Genomic DNA, 16,779 nt, shown 5'->3' with positions numbered 1-16,779 from the left:
GGTGCAGTTTGGGTGCCACAGCCTAGGAAGGACATGAAACTGATAAAGAGTGTCCAAAGGAGGAGTGCAAAGTGCTTTACAAAGGGTCTAGAAGGCAAGACATATGAGGAGCAGCTGAGATCCCTGGGTTTGCTCAGCCCAGAGCAGAGGAGCTGAGGGGAGGCCTCATGGCGGCTGCAGCTCCTCACAGTGCTGAGCTCTGCTCTCTGGGGACAGCAACAGGGCCCAAGGGAACGGCATGGAGCTGTGTCAGGGGAGGGGCAGGCGGGGTTTAGGGAAAGGTTCTGCACCAGAGGGCGATGGGCATGGAACAGGCTGCACAGGGCAGTGGGCACGGTCCCAAGCTGCTGGAGTTCAGGGAACTTTTGGACAACACTCTCAGACACAGGGTTTGGATTTTGGGTGGTGCTGTGCAGAGCTAGGAGCTGGACTCAACTGATCCTTGTGGGTCCCCTTCCAACTCCAGATGTTCTGTGATTCCATGAAAAAGGCATCTAAGGTGCTGCACGATTAGAAGTACACCTTTTCACTAACTCATTTTCTGGGAAACTGTAAAATAAGAACACTAAAGTCAATGTTCAGAAGTCAATTAATTTGCTCATGCAAGTAGAAAATGACACAAAACTTTGTGGATTCTTCCAAAATGATTAGTAATGCCTACAAAATATAACATGGAAAAAAAAAAACAACTCCCATTTTAAAGATGAGATATATTTTAAAATAAATACCATAATCTATAAAGTAAACAGAACAGTTTATCCATTTTTTTTTAAACTTCTCCTATGGGATTTGCAGACCTGAGAATATATCGAAAATAACTGGTCCGAAGTATTCCTTTAAAAAATCATAAATTATTGGTAACAGTCTCTTTAATGGAGATTGCAGGAGTAGGTCCTACATGAGTCCATATATATCCCTTCTCTGGCCTTGTAGGAACAGTAGGGAAGGGAGATGATCGAGATTTGAAATATTCTGAAGGCGCGTGACAAACAAATTCCAAATATTCCATTTTCCTTGGGAGATCTTCTTCTGGTCCTATGAAAAAAAAAAGTAATTTTCAAAGACGAATTTTAAAAGCATAAAATCGGAGAATTCAAGACTATATAATACGCAACAACAGTCAACATCTCTCACAGAATGTGCCCCCTCAAAAAAACTACTTTGCATGGTAGTTGAGGCTACAGTACCAGTGGGAAACCTCTTTATTTCTGCTGAGTTGATTTTTTTCCCCGTTTGAAGAACATGTTCTTGATAGATACTATTTGTGCCTGCCCGTCAGAAGGATTTACTCAATTTATTACTACTTCATAATCAGCTGCAGAACACTCTCCATGCCAGTGCTCGTGCATGATGTACTTCATACATCCAAGATTAAAATCAGCTAATTCTGGTCACTTTAGAAGAGACGGCTTGGACTGGCACACCAAGTTTACATCATAATAACTTCGATTCTGTCTGTGGAGTAGTAATTTGATCCTTAAAGTTGTAAGACTGTAATTGTGCCTGTGAGCACAAGTAAGTAAATAATCCCACTCACTGCTCACATACATAAGATAAATTAAGAAAAAGTATTCAAGTAAACTAAATGCCTACAGGATTCGGGTCTGAAATGTGGGAATTACATAAAAGACCATGACAAACTAAAGACGTTCACTTAAAAATTATAACTCTGCATTAGTCTGGGCACATGTAAGCAGTTGCATGAAACAAAGGCTTAGAGATTACCTATGATATAGGATGCAGGGTCAAAGCAGTCTTTGGGGCTGGCTTGCGTAGGAATGAGCCATGTTAGTGCAGCACTCTTTTCACAGTATTGGTCCTGAATAAACCCACGGATCTGGGCATAGTATGTTTTGCCATCTTGCTCATCAACTACTGAAACAACATCTCCAATTTGGTAGTACACACCCTAGAAGACACACAAATGAAAGTTAAATCAATTTGATTTCAGAAGCTTCACTCTGATTCATATGTTAAGCATCAGGACCTTACACTATCGCAGATTACCACAATCTCAACAGACAGCCTTTGTTTTCCCACACGCAATGAAAGGTGGCAGAAACTAGAGCGCTGTCACACCTGAGCAGTCACCAGCACCATTTGTTCACAACCACCTAATGTCCAGCACTCCAAGTTCAGTCCCCAAACCGTTTTTGAGGCTCTACAGCCAATTCCACACCATCTCTGTCTGCCAAATGTCACAGAAGCAGCCTGGCCTCACCCATCTTCAAAGAACTGGCTCTCAGTTGCCCTGCATCCCCCCTCACCACCACTGCTGCACCTCCCACCTGCACAGAAGCAATGGCCATGTTCTGCCAGGAGAGCGTGATGCCACCTTCCATAAACAGTTATAGCAGTAACTGCCCTGTGCGTGCAGGGAAAGCAGCTTTCTACCAATGAAGAAGTTCACCCATCGGCATGCAGAGCAGTCCCAAAACACAGAGTCACCTGCTAAAGCCAGATGTTACATGGTGCTCAGTCACGTGCATGATGCTGCACAGCAAGGGCAATGTCACTTGGTGTCATAACATCATGCAACACAGTGCAGTGTCTGCACTATCATCAAGACTGAACTACTGGAAGGGGACCCAAGGGGATCAAGGAGTTCAGTTCCTGGCTCCAGACAGAGCCACCCAAAATTCAAATCCTATTTTCTGAGAGCACAGTCCAAACACTGCCTAAACCGGAGCAGCCTGCGCACCTCAACACCAAGGTGCGTGGGACCGCTGACGTGCAGCCCAGGCAGGAGCCTGCCCGGCTGCCTTTCTCTGACAAACACAATGAGACAAGGGTGGCTACGTGGGCTCCTGTGGGCCCTCACCAGACACAGTGCTGCAAGGCAGAGCAGAACTCTGCACGCTGCTGGGCAGGGAAGCACAGCTCTGTGAGCACCTCCCACTGCCTTCCCAAAAACTTCTGAAACCGGAGACAGAAAGAGCAAGATCCTTCTGGCGGGCAGATGTGCACGGGCCGTACCTTATAGAAGATGGATTCTGCGGTAATGATGGTGGATACGGATTCAGGGGCCTTGATGGGCTGGGGAAACAACAGAGATGGAAGAGGAAGAGCGTTAAACCAAAGCAAGAGAACTGCAGGGTGGGTTTTCTCCCCCTTTTAAGACGACGACATACTGATGGAGAATCGAAGAGAATGTGGAAACACGGGAAACGAGCCGCAGACGTCCGTACTTTACAAACGAACAGCGGGGCAGGGCCGCCAGCTCCGGGCAGCATCCCCCAGGGCCCGCCCGAGCGCACAGACCCGGCAGCGCCTTACGTTCTTCAGCTTGAAGATGTGCCTCCTCCCTTTGCCCTTCGTGGAAACCTTCTTCTCGGCGGCGGGCGCGGACTTGTACTTGGTGTTCCTCAGCCTCGCGGACCGCCGGTGGATCTCCTGCTTGCTCTGCGGGGGGAACGGAGGGGTAAACACAACGGGAACGCTCCCGAAGCCGCCCCGCCCGCGGCCCGGCGCTCACCTGCTTCCCGCCGCCGCCCCCGCCGCCGCCGTTGCTGTGCTGCGCGGCGGCCGAGGTGGTGGCGAAGGCGGCGGGCCCGGGAGGAGCGGAGCGGGCCGTGCAGTTGTTGCACAGGATCTCGCCCTGCCCGCCCTTCTTCCACATGGAGGAGGACGTGCTGCGGCACACGCTGCAGGTGGGCTTCAGCCCCAGCGGCATCCTGCGGCCGGCGGCGGGGCCCGCGGCCCCTGGCAGCGACACGGAACAGCGCGGCACCACCGCCGGGCCCGCCCCGGCCCCTTCCCGCCGGCGGCGGATGTCGCTGCGTGGCGGCGCGGCGGGAGGAGCGCGGCCGGGCCCTGCCCTCTGCTGCGTGCGGAGCCGCCGCTCTGCGCTACCGCTGGGGGGCGGCCCGGCCCGGCCCGGCACAGAGCCGGCTCGGCGGAAAACGGGAGGGAGGGGATGGGCTCCGGCAGGGCTTGGTTCTGGAGCGTGGGAGTGTCTAGGTTTAATTTAAACTTTCCTTGGTGCAAATTAAATTTATTTCCTCGTTCTCAGCGGACGTGAACTGTCTTCTGCAACATTTTTTTTCGTAGAGGAGAACGATCCTGCTGAAACCCCATTACTTTCATGTAAAACAGGCAATTTCACTCAGCGTGTTACAGGAACAACTGTGTAGTTGATGGACATAACCACAGGGGTCTGACTACATAAAGTGACACCTTGAGGTGGGACTTGGGATGACCATTCTGCTCGCGGCCTTTGAGGGGCCCTCAGAACTGGCAGCACGGAGAGCTGGGGGCTGCTCGGGCAGTCCCACCGCCCCCTACCTGGGCAGAGAGAGGGGAAGGGGCAGCGGTTTGGATACTTGCTCAGAAATTGAAAAAAACATGTACTGTATCATGGAATCATTAAGGTTGGAAAGATCATCTACTCCAGAAACAGATTATCCAGGCAAACCATTATGCTTTAATGACATTTAATAACAGTAGGACGTGTTACCTAGTCCTCTTGTTTGTTACTTAGCACTCAACCCTTTATTTAGGCAATATCTGAAATGTTGTGATGGGAGAGTTGCTGAATGCCTGGTAGGTGTAGGGGGAAGGGGCTCAGGACTTCCTAAAAGCCCTCTCCCTCTGTTCCCCTTGCTAGGATCCCAAATTTGGTAAAGGTGATCCTAAACTTTGAGCATCTTTATTTGTTTCTAGATTCCTTTTAGTAGAACCAGGCTCTCTGAAGCTGAAGTGGTTTGTGTTGGGCTATGGCTTGTAAGTTGGAAATGCCTAATGTAGGTGGTTGGATTTTGCACAGTGTAAATTCAGCTGAAATTGGGGATTACATCTATTTTCTTCCAATTAACACATACTTCCACCTTATTTTACTTTATTTTAGCCTCAGCAAAAGAAAAGTGCTCTCTTGGCTGAGCTCTTTGGAGCCATCAGAACCCATCCCTGCCCCGAGGAACTTCAGCCGAGGACAGACAAAGAACCAGAAGGAGCAAAACGTGAGCTCCACCTGGGGTTGGCTGAGCACACCCTGACCACCAGTGCAGAATCATTTATTCCTGAGAGCTTTCAGATGGTGATGATTAATTATTGGAAGTGCTGCATATCCACATATGCTCCGTGCATCCCCATCTCATATAGTTTAATTGTTCTGCAATAATTTAATTGTACTGCTTCCTCTTAGCTTCCTGTAACTGCTGGCTCCTATCTGAAGAGTCCTTTATTACAACATTCTGTCTCTCTGCAGAGGACACACCTGGAGGGCTGGTCTGGAAATATTTGTGCTGTGACTGCATGTAACTGGGCACCTGACTTGTGCAGTCTGCATTTCCACATGGTCCTGTGCTAAGGTTCTGTATTCCTTAGCTCTCTTATTAGGGCATTTTTTTCTTAATTACCTTAGCTATAAGGGATGCTATTCTTGAAATGTATTGGAGAATTACTACTTGCATGAATAGCATGCATTTATCTTGGCAACTTGTAGGCCTTAATTCTGTATTCAAATGTGTGGTGGAGCCAAGAACCAGCCCCATTTTCTGAGGTCTCTGGGTTCTGGCCCTGAGGCACGCTGCAATGGCAAGATTACATAAACTTTCACAGTACTTTGTTCTTGAAGAGCATGTTAAGTCTGACTCTCAAAATGCTGTAATTCTTCTTGAGAATGCTTCTGTGACACATGAACAGCAAAAACGCACCTCTTAACAGAAGTATTTCTGCAGTTGTCTTCAGGCCCTTAGGACTTATTTTTGGAACAGCAGGCTACCTTCTCACTATTAAATCTTCTTGGAAATGGGAATCCTGTAGTACAGGTTTCCTGCTTAACAGGTTGCTGTTTCTGCTTCATTCAAAACAGTTCTTGAGGGTCTAGTGCCTGGAGTGGTTTTAACCTGGGTCTTCGAACAGAACTTGAATTGTGGTACCACTACAAATTCTCTGGACCTGGTTTTTAGGCTTTACACTGCTGATGGAACAATGTCATCCTTGCGTGTAGCCTCACTTGGGACTTTTATTATTCTTTGCACTGTGAGAAGTAGGTGCAACTGTAATTGTGACTAGGGAAGCTCATTTTCTTTATGTATGTTTGTTGTTAAGGAATACTTCCACGTCTCCATTATAAGCCAGTACAACAGCTGCAAGTCAACACCGATTCCTAAGGGCACATTTCTACTGCGCATGTAAATTACCTTAATTATAAATACTTTCTCTTTAGTTAGTGGAAAAATATAAAGGAGATCGGACAGTTGGATAAGATTTCATACTAAGTGTAAAGCAGATGCAGTTCTTTAGCATTACTAGTTTATTAAACTTAGACTTCAAAAATAAGATACCTGTTTGTCCTTTTCCATCAGCTGCACTGAACAAGTTACTTGGCATTATCATTGTATGTGTTTTTCGATGAACTTTTTCTCTGGGGCAGGTGCCCACTCCTCTGCCCTCATTTTTTTACATCCTCATCTGCACTTTTTTTGTCACTGTGCTACACTGCTCAGGGCTGCATTCTTGATTCCTGCCCTTGTAGTTTCCCCTGGCTTTCAGAGCATGGACACTAAGAAAACCAATTCCAGGGCCAATCAAAGGCTGCAAATGCCCAGTCCTTCAGTGCTCTGCCACCTAGCCTGTCCATGTGAATGTCCAAAACCACTCCATGTAGCTGTATACTATCTCCAGTTTAAGCCTCTGTGCGTCTGTATGATACAGAATAGAAACTCAGCGTTACAATCCAAGATATCCCTGTGATCCAAGAAATGTTTGGGGGATGTGGAAAATCTGGGTTTCAGACCCTTACTCAGAAATGTTCCAATTGAGAACTCATGGTCTCACATACAAGGTTTTGACTTCTTGATGATTACCAGGCTGTAAGAGTCAAGTGCATGCATACACTGCAGTCACACTCAAGCATGCTGCTTGCTGTGTTAGCTCTGTCAGGAAGTGTGCTGGAGGGACACTGCCTGCTAAGTTTTAGGGAGAGCCACTCACTGAGTTATTGCTGGGTCCCATAAATTCACATGGGTGTTCTGGCCATACTTAACTGAGGATTTGAGATGTAGCAGTGCTTGAAAGGGTGAAGCAGTGCTGAAGTCCTCCCAAGACTCTAGTTCCATGCTGTGCACAGCAACCTGTTTCTGAGGAACTGAGCAGTTGCAGCCTTTCTGCAGCCCTGAAAGGCGGTGGGCTCACAGTATAATTTTGTGACTGTTTGTCTATCTCCCTGCAGATAAATATTCCATGTATCTGTACATCCATGCAAATGATTTAAAAAGGAAACATGCAAAATTCTTCTGAATTTCATCTTTCACTGCAGAAAGGAGTTCTGTAAAGATGAAGACCTGCTTAATTTTAAAATGACACCGTCCTGCCAACAACTACCTGTAAGAGTTTTTTTTGGCGAGCTGTAACCCTATGTATCCACGAAAACTTTCACTGCAGATAGTGAAGTCTTCATTCATTCCTCTACCCTTGTACAAAGACTGACAGAAGACACGTCTCATGCAGTGCTAACAGGGGTTCTACCTCCTCCTTTTTGTGCACATCTCGTGCTTTACTCTTCAGTTAAAAGGAACAAAGGTTAGAAATGACACTCCATTTTGCATCACCACCAGCTTCCCTATGGCTTTCAAGTGTCCGTATCTGTCTGATCTGCAGAAGAGTAAAAGGGACAATGATCACTATCTTGTGTAATACCAAGTAGATCGTGTAGATAATTTTCATTCATTTCACTAGCTGTCATTGCATCTATATTTGGATTCCACTCTTATCAGCCCCTGTGAGTATTATAGTGGGATGATGTGCGTGTGCTGGGAGAGGGGCAGAGGGGGAAAATGCAATTGTGAAGTCAGCCTTGATAAAGAGAGCTCTGAAACTGGGCTGTAGGGGCGTCTGGTTTTGAAGCGTGTTGTGATTTTAAACACCTCTGAAAATATGTCTTACATTTGAATATCTACCAGTATGTTCTAGCTGCCATTAAAAAAAAAAAAAGAACTCACTCATGATATTCACTGTCTTAGTAATCATTTTTTGCTAATTGCAGCATATTGAGTGACACCAGAGCAGCCAGTGATGGGAAGTGCCTTGCAGTAACTAATCCAACTGTGTGCACTGGATCTTAGAAGCTCTCCAGTGCCTTGGCATGTTTGTTGCAAGAAGCTAATTAAGTTACTGTAACAATGAACAGACTAGTTTAGTGTTTGTTTGGACAGTTTGGAATTTCCTGCTAACAACAGAGACTGGATATGGCACAATTCAGAAGCACTCCTCAGACCACCAAGTTTTCCTTGATCAAACAGTTTCCACATTTTGTGTTCTATGCAGTATTCAGGCTTCAGCCTCATAAGATGTCAGTTCCACTAATTCATGGTATCTTCCTCAAGGATTAGTACCACCCCTCCACACTCTTCAGCACTACTATTTTTACTGACAGGGCATTACTGCTTACAAAAAAAAAAAAAAAAAAAAAAAAAAAAAAAAGTGCACAATATGGCTGTAGCAAGTACAGTGAAACTGTCTACCTTAGGTTTTCAAAGCTTAATGAATATAATAGGTACCTTATACTTACAGATCAAGACATTCAACTTACCGTTATGGTCCCCTGCTATTCTGGCATGGGACCAAATGTACCCTAAAAACTTCTATCATCGGTCTTGAGAATCTGCTACAATTATTCTAAGATGAGATATGACAGAACGGAATTAGTTTAAGTAATAAATGTTTAATCAAAGAATTTTACATATTATTAACAGCATTCATTTGGCCAAACATCTACATGGTTGTAGTATCCTACTTGTATATAAAGTGGGAATGTATCAAGTATAGACTATGAAAGTGCAAATAACAATTCAAGGTTAGAGTAATTTTTTACATTATAAAATTAACAGGTTTACAAAATAGTCTTGCCAAACTTTATTTTTGAATTGTAAAGTCAATGACTATGGTGTTAAAATAAGTACCAAGAAAATACAAATTTAATAGGCTAATTTCATGCTCATATGAGTAACACTGAAACAATGAATATACTGCACAACCTAACCAAATTACAAAAAACCAGAACCCACAAACTTCACTATCTTCACAGAGAGCACTCTTACGTATCTTACTGTAGCTTTGCAAGACATCTCAATGCAATACACACAATCTTTGTGAGAATCTTCCTATCCAGAAATTCAAGGAAGCTATGTGAGCTAAACAACTTTCAGACCAATTCATGTTGATAGTTCACGAATAATTGCTTTAGTTGGAGGATTTCATACCGTAGAACAATTTTAAATAGGTATTTTGCAAAGATGTCCAAAGGTTCATGATTATGTTGGGAACGGGGCAGCTAGAGGAAAAGCTGGTAAAGGAACTGAGACTATTCTATTCCATTCTCGCTAAAGATGCTTGCAAAATGAACTAGGTTCTTAAGGGGTAAGGGTAAAATACTTCGTTTTTACTAGTACGAACCTCGTGACTGCAAGGTTCAAAAGCAGGATTTGCATGAATTCAAAACACTCACTTGAACTCACAGTAATCAATACATAAACTTTGCTATCATGACACTTGCCTATACACACTCAGTAGTAATAAACTTTTATATCATATCAAGAAATTTCTGGTAACAGTTAAGCAAAACTTAAAATGGAGTGTATGTAATTTGCTTGTGTTATGAGGTTTGATTATATGTAATTAAAACAGCCATTTCAACAACTTACTCTAGTTGTAATTACATACTGCACCATTGTATCTCACTAACTGTAGATTGATGCTTTTAAGCAAATCTAAAACCAGTATTTTTTTATTTTCACGGTACAACGACTAGGAAGAGGGTTTTTTGTGTGTGTTTTTTAACACTAAACAGTAATCACACAGCAAATGAATATTGTGCAATTGAACAAATACCTAGCAGTGTTTTGTTTATGCAAAAACACTGATTAAACATTTAGTTATTTACTGTAAAGGCAAGGCCATGGGTGGTTGTATGGAGGTCTTTGCAATTAATAGCATAGTTACTCCAGAACAGACACTGAAATTGAATTACTTGTTTAACTGTGGCAACTATCCAGTTGGGTTTGGCAAAGGCACCGTAACATGTTGAGCAGAATCTGTTGTCTGAACTTTAACTCTGGGACTGGCTAATATATGAAAATCCTGTATTCCTATATTTTTAAAAAATGTTATCGTTAAAAGTAATTGCACTATTAGTGCATAGAATGCTTCGTAGAATTATGAAAACAAAGAACTATGATTGCACTTCCATTAAAGTGTCTCTTAAAATACAGCATAGCTGTTGCTAATTGACTGTATTTTAATATTTAAAATAACTGTTTAACAGCAGCATTAGGTTTTATTAACTTAAGATACAGGCTACATTTAATTAAATGCAGTCACCATGGCAACACATGCCAGTTAAATTTAGAGAAGCAATGCTACCCAGTGGTTTCTTTCACTGCTAAGAACTGTGGGATTAGTTTGATAGAGTAACACTGCGCTGCTTGATCAGGCTACTGCCAGCTAACTATTCACAGTTTGGCACGTTTGGACTGTAAATAGACATGAAAAAATCTTTGATTTTAATGTGAAGGAATATCCCCTAAAGCTTGTTCCTGGAGCAGTACTAAAGAGAAGCATTAAATACCTCAGTTCACACTGCTAACAAAAATGAGAAATGAGTAAGGAAAAGTTATGGAAAACAAAACAAAACCCCCAAATAAATTGCTAAATGTTATTTGGTGAAAGAACGAGTTCAAAAAAAACAAAAAAAAAAACAACGGAATAAACTATTTCTTAGGAAAAACAACCAAAATAATCAGTGTAAGCCTTTAATCCAAACTTTCAAGTTAAGGATCATCAACCTAAGGCTAAACAGATGCTGCACTGTATTAGGAATGTGGAATACAACCTACTTATTCCATTTTCTTGAGAGCAAAGAGGCAAGTACTACCAAATTAAAAGCAAAGGATATTCCTTGAAAGGTTCACATTATTACAAAGAACTACAATTCAAGAGAACCCCTAAATATCCGTTGTTATGTCAGTGGTTACAACTGCACTGTAATTATGTGGATCAAAGCCTCCATAATGCTTACTCCACATACTGTACCATCTGTCACCACCATTCGTTTACTCCACATTTAGGTTTTGCTCATACCAGATGCACACGTTCAATCCATTCACTTGAGATTTGAGGAGTCTGACTTGAAGCATCTCCTGAAGCATCCAGGGTGCCTGTTACTTCCCTGGTATTATCACCACCTTGTGAAACTGTTTCACCTGGAATAATGTTTTCTTCAGAAGTGCTTTCCTCTGTTTGTGTTCCTCTGCCTTCGTTTTTGAGTGCATCCTCAAATAGTGCGTGCTCTTCCTGAGGCTCCAACCCTATGTCTCTAACATTTGCCTGCCCTGCTGACCCACCTTCAGTACTGGGTTGCTGTGAATCCTCATCTGTTTCTGTACTTGTTGAAGGGATCAGAGCAATACTCTGTGGATTCATGTCGTGAAACCAGGCCATAATATTTCCAAGAAGATTTTCATTGGTATTGGGATCTTGACTGCTGGAATCAGCATCACTAGATGTTGAGTACAATCCACCTCTTGTATCACTGCAGGCATGTGAATGAAATCGATCGGCTGAAAAGGGATCGTTGCCTGCCCCTAGTCTCATCAGGCTGTCACCGAGTTCTAACAGCTCAGAGCTGCTCAAGGCGGCTCTTGGGTTATCTATACTTATGGGAGCAGAGTCCAATCTTGTAGGTAAAGAGGTACCTATTGCTCCTAAAGATGCCTCGTTATTCAGAAAGTCTCTAGTTTCTTCGTCTATGGCTAAGCCAGATTCTTGTAACGATAACTGAATAGCTAGCAGGATGTTTGGGTCATCTTCATCCAAAGAACTCAGGGCCTGTGGAAATACATAAGGTTGTTTTCAGAATAAAACTTTCATCTTGTAATATATTTTGGACTAAAAGTAATTTGGTCTCAAATATGTTATTAACTGACACACACAATTTATCGGAATCATTTTTTACTGACACAGTTGCCAACAAATTAAAAGCTAATTATTGTTACAATAACAATTTTTCAGCAATTCTTACCAGTGAGAACGTATAATTTGTTGTCCTAGATTCTCCCTTTCTGATTGAAGAATTAAGAAAATTTGCAGAGACAAAATGACACAGAAAAGCAGAGCAGAGGAAGGCAAGCAAAACAGAGGGAATGGAGAAGAGATTAGGGGAGATACCTGCAGAGAATCCTGGTTTTCAGAGCGACTGACAGGGGTATAGTCATGAAGTGAAGAGCTGTGCAGAATACCCATAGAAGCTGAACTCACCATGGAAGTGCCATGTCTTCTACTACTGCCACCTTCCTGAGTGTCTGTATGGGCAATTCAAACAGGTACATTTGAAGAACAAGCGAGAAAGCCTTCTCCACTATTATTTACTGACAGAATCTTGTGCCTTCCTTTTGGGTTCTAGCTGTGTAATTTTGGTCTTTTATTCACTCTGAACTGAATAATCCCAAGCCGCTCATTTTACACCAACTCTTATATGAAGACAAAACACTTGTGTCTGTTTCACTGGGGCCTTTCTGCTCTCAATAGCATTCCTTCTCTCTCTAAAAGAATGTGCTATGGTATCAGTAGCGTAAGCCCGCTGGCAGGAGGAGCAAAATGCTTCCAAGCCACATACATGAATTATGCAAAGTCCTGAAAAATACTGCACATCTGTCCAACCTGTGTTCCGTATCTACCTCTCTCAGTCTGTCACCCATCATAATCTGTCTCTTTACAATTCTTTTTGGAAAATTTTGCCAGTATGTGCTCAACCCCAAGTATAGGGGTTTGGTTTTGTCCTTTCGCTTCTTTGTTTGACACTCTGCGTGTCTTCACTACTACCCAATTTTCAGCACCTTTCTGCTATTAAACACTGGCCTGTAAGACACTATGGAAACTGAGTGTGATTTAGAGCTTACAATTAATTTTAAACAATGGACACAATATGGAATTCATTTGCAGGTGGCTTAAAACCAGTGCTGTCCCATTTGTCTGCTCTTGCAAAGATGACAACTCATCTGTAATGCTAACATTACATTAGCTTTTTACCATAACGCTGCAGCACAGTGGAGTTGTTAGTGTATGTGTCAACAATCACTGACATTACTGTTCTCTTAAAACAACTAGCAAAAAATAGGAATAAAGTACTGTTTAAAAAAAATTATTATGTAATAAATAACTCTTTTGAATTTGGAAAATGGAATTTTCCACTTCAAAACTCAAAGGGAAACACAGTAGACAAACTAACTCTCTCCCATATGTTAACAGCGCGCACTGTTTGTTACTAAGGCATCCAAGTGTTTAGTCAAATTCTAGTTCTCAAACTAACATGATAGTTTTGCATTTTATTTGCAACAGAGAAAGACAAAAGTTCACCAGAATTCTTTTTCTTGTTTCTAAAATAAAGAATGCATTTGTTAATTTATCTCTTTGTTTATAAAATACAAGCTATAGGGCTTAAGTGGACGAGACACAGAGATGAGAATTTGTGCAGTATGGCTTAGAGGTGGAGCACACACCTCTGAAGAAACAGAATCAGAAGACCATTTGGATCTGAGCTATTTTTGTACCTTTGCAAAAGGTCCTGGCAGGACACGGACAGCACAGAGAGCCAAGTGACAGTGACCTTACTACACTGCTAGCCATAGCTCTGCCTGGGAGAGCAGCGTGCTGGCAGTCACAGCTCATGCCAACTTGTCTCCAGTACTTGGCCGACGCAGGAGTTTCTGAGCAGGGTTTTGTAATACAGTCTTATGGCTATCATCCAGCAATCCTGTAGCAGGGGGAATCTTGTCTAGACTCTAGGCACAACTGGTCCCTTTAATTTGCATTAAAAAAACTGGTATATAGATAAGACTACTATATGAAATATGCGTTCTTCAGAATTTCTTCAGAAAAGCAAACCTGCTCTAAATAGCTAAGGATTTGTTACTGAGAATATCAATGCATTACTCTTTTAAAAGTGGAGCAGCTATAAGTAAAGCCAGCAAGTCTTCTGAAACCGCATTCAAAAGTGCAAGAAAAAGGCTTAATGTTGCATTCTGTAAAATATAATAATATATTTGCAACTCGTTTAAAATGCATCCAAAGAACAAACACTGTGGTTGCTACTAGCAACTTCTCAAGTAGCAAGCAAGAGTAAACAGCCCCAGGCAGGAGCGTACCTAATGTACTCTCACTGGGGTCATCAGGATCTGGAGTATTACTCAGCAGACTGTGCATGTCTCCACGTCGACGCTGCCTGTGCCTCCTCCGATACTGAAATTCAGCATATTCCTGCATAAACCAAAGGTTACAAAATACAGGGCAGCATGCAGTAATACTTTTCTGATGCAACAAGCAACACATTTTTATAAAAAATGTGTGATTTTATAGTTTTATTATAAAATCACCCGTTTTTAGAAAAGTAAATTGCAGGTTGTATCATGCATCATACTTCAAAAAAAGATAACCAAAGCCAAAAAGCCACCAGGTAATCCTAAATCTATAAAATAATGAATTAGCAAATAAAAATACTTGAGGCATTACCAACATTTTAATACTTGCAATCTTCCTTTTTAAAGAATTCCAGGTATGCTTCTTTTTGTTTCAAAACTTTAATGCCAAACTTTACACACACACACTTTTTGTAAACGTATACTTTGTGATTTTAGAACATTAAAGCAATTAATGTGAGTTAGACCAATAGGTTATGTCTGGGTCCTGTTGCCAGCAATGGTCAGTAGAGTATATCTTTGGACAAATATAGAAAGCCAGGTGATATATACTGGGACTTGTTATATTTTTCCCAGGCTCTAGGCTCAGGAACAGCCACAGCTGATACTCTCCTATTGAGCAACCTCTGATGGATTTTTATTCCATCAATTACAAATCTCCTAATGTTGCCTAATCTGAGCTGATAATAAGCCACACCCCACAGATCCGAACTCCTGCAGACTATAATTTCTCATGTTGTGTGTATTTACCAATGACAGTTTGTGTAATATCTACGGGAGACATTAACTTCTGACTATATTACACTAAGATCCCAAGGATTACTTATCCTTATAAGTATATACACTTCCAAGTAAATACCTCTGCCAATATTAAGAGACTAATTTTCTGCTTGAACACAAATTTCCAGACATGCTTTTTTGGCTAGTACCTGACTATGTAGGTACAGTCTGTCATTAATCGCAGTCGTTTACTTATATAAGGGAATAAAATCATACACACAGGTAGCATTTCTCTCTTCAGAAAGCAATACTGCTCCTTTCTTCCCTAAGACCCATCTTGGGAAACCTGCAATCCATGGGTTTCCTTTGACCAAATGATTTCTTAAAGATAACATTACCATTAATGTTGCTTTCTTACGTTTAGTCTGCATCCCAGAATGTCTCAACATCTTAGGTATCTAAATCAACAAGTGTCATTTCTCTTACACAATGACCTTATTAATTTTGGTGGTGTTGTAATGTTATATTGTCTTTCCATTAAGTGTTCTAGATCCAGTTTTTATTCATGATGACATGTACAAGCTAAAAAGAACTGTCATGAAATGATCAATGTGGGAAGATTTTTATCTATGTAAGAAGTTGTTCCATGAAAATTTTAAGAACATAAAAATAACTGTAACTGGCCACATGAAAAGTCCATTAAGCCCAATAATGTGTCTTGAGCAGTGGTTAATAGTAGGTACTTGTTATGGGACAGAATAAAAAACAGGGCAAGCACAAAGCGATTATTTTCTAAACTATCCTTCCAGTTCCTAAGGAGTGCTGTGTTTCCTTAAATGGAAGGCAGACCCCCAAAGAACAGAAAATGAAATTTTGATATCAAACAATATGAATGAATTATATATAAGCATATATAATTGCATCACTGTGAATCAGATAAGGAATAATGAGAAGTGAGCCCTGAACACTAATGTTTATTAGTCATATCAAATCTTATCTTTCATCTGCTTTCAAAAGAATCATAGATTTTACCAATAGCCTCTTAACTGTACTTTTTCCTTGATTTTTTTTTAATGCATGAATTTTTTACACAACTCAATTACTACAGCTAAAATTTTATTTCTGTTTACTTGTAACAATTTTATACGTGAGCTAAGGAACTTTTATTTTGTTGGGTAGGAACATCATGGTTTCACACTCATACATACAACAACCAGCAATATTTGCTAAAACCTGCAAGATTTTCTGTGATAACATGTTATGCACAGATCTTCTTGTCAGCGAAAGCACAGCTCTACAGCAAAAAATTTTGTATTGAAAAAATCACTAAAATAAACAAAGACGACCACTATTAATTCTACAAAATTCATTTAGTGCAGGTGGTTGCAAGTATCCTTGATCTCTACGTAGCGAAGAAGCCAACTTGCATAATGCGGTGCCACATTTAGGCAAAGCATAAAAACGTATAAGCTATCATATCTAAGCATGACTGCAATGGCAGCTGCTGCTGAACAGCTTATCAACATATTGCTTATCAGCTTCTTCTCATAACCAGTTCCACTAACAATAAAATACCATCACAATGAGTTTGGTATTTTAAAACACGGAATTATTTCAAAGGAAAGGACTGAAGGAACTAGACAAGAGAAGCAAGTTGATCTTTTGTAGAGAAGCAAGCTATTTTCTCACCAGCATGATGCTCACCAACAACAACAGCAAAGGAAATATATAGAAAAAAGTACATGGAGTTTTCCAGGATGCTTTAAAATGACTAGCTATAAAGAAAACAGCAGCAAGGAAATGTTGAGATGAAGCTTCCTTCCTATCTTAATGCTTTAATCTAATGTTCTCAAAATATAAAATAAAA

At 41.5% G+C, this 16,779-nt stretch overlaps 2 protein-coding genes across 11 annotated transcripts in view; both read right to left on the bottom strand.

Annotated features, from left to right (window-relative positions):
* GATAD1 (GATA zinc finger domain containing 1) lies at positions 362 to 3,781 on the bottom strand. 2 transcript variants are annotated; one of them, XM_021386603.1, is made up of 6 exons: positions 3,476 to 3,781; positions 3,277 to 3,402; positions 2,977 to 3,036; positions 1,726 to 1,909; positions 798 to 1,035; positions 362 to 549 (listed from the first exon to the last, which is right to left on the bottom strand). In XM_021386603.1, exons 1-5 carry the CDS (start codon positions 3,671 to 3,673, stop codon positions 845 to 847), a joined length of 759 nt encoding a protein of 252 aa, XP_021242278.1. In that variant the 5' UTR covers positions 3,674 to 3,781; the 3' UTR covers positions 362 to 549; positions 798 to 844. The 2 variants fall into 2 exon arrangements, with proteins under 2 accessions (XP_021242278.1, XP_021242277.1); XM_021386602.1 differs by lacking the exon at positions 362 to 549 and having other exon boundaries at positions 572 to 1,035.
* The window catches only part of ANKIB1 (ankyrin repeat and IBR domain containing 1), an 89,998-nt gene continuing 81,864 nt past the window's right edge, over positions 8,646 to 16,779 (bottom strand). For 7 of the 9 annotated variants that reach the window (XM_021386592.1, XM_021386594.1, XM_021386590.1 and 4 more), the window contains 3 exons: positions 14,142 to 14,253; positions 12,166 to 12,299; positions 8,646 to 11,826 (listed from right to left, as the gene is read on the bottom strand). In XM_021386592.1, the coding sequence (XP_021242267.1) occupies positions 11,074 to 11,826; positions 12,166 to 12,299; positions 14,142 to 14,253 (999 nt within the window). In that variant the 3' untranslated portion in view covers positions 8,646 to 11,073. The remainder of the gene's footprint in view (positions 11,827 to 12,165; positions 12,300 to 14,141; positions 14,254 to 16,779) is intronic. The other 2 variants (XM_021386596.1, XM_021386598.1) reach the window with 2 other exon arrangements.

Source organism: Numida meleagris, chromosome 2, assembly GCF_002078875.1.
Source record: "Numida meleagris isolate 19003 breed g44 Domestic line chromosome 2, NumMel1.0, whole genome shotgun sequence".
Classification (NCBI taxonomy): Eukaryota; Metazoa; Chordata; class Aves; order Galliformes; family Numididae; genus Numida; species Numida meleagris.
Note: the sequence above shows the minus strand (reverse complement) of the source record. Positions and strands in the feature narration are given on the sequence as shown.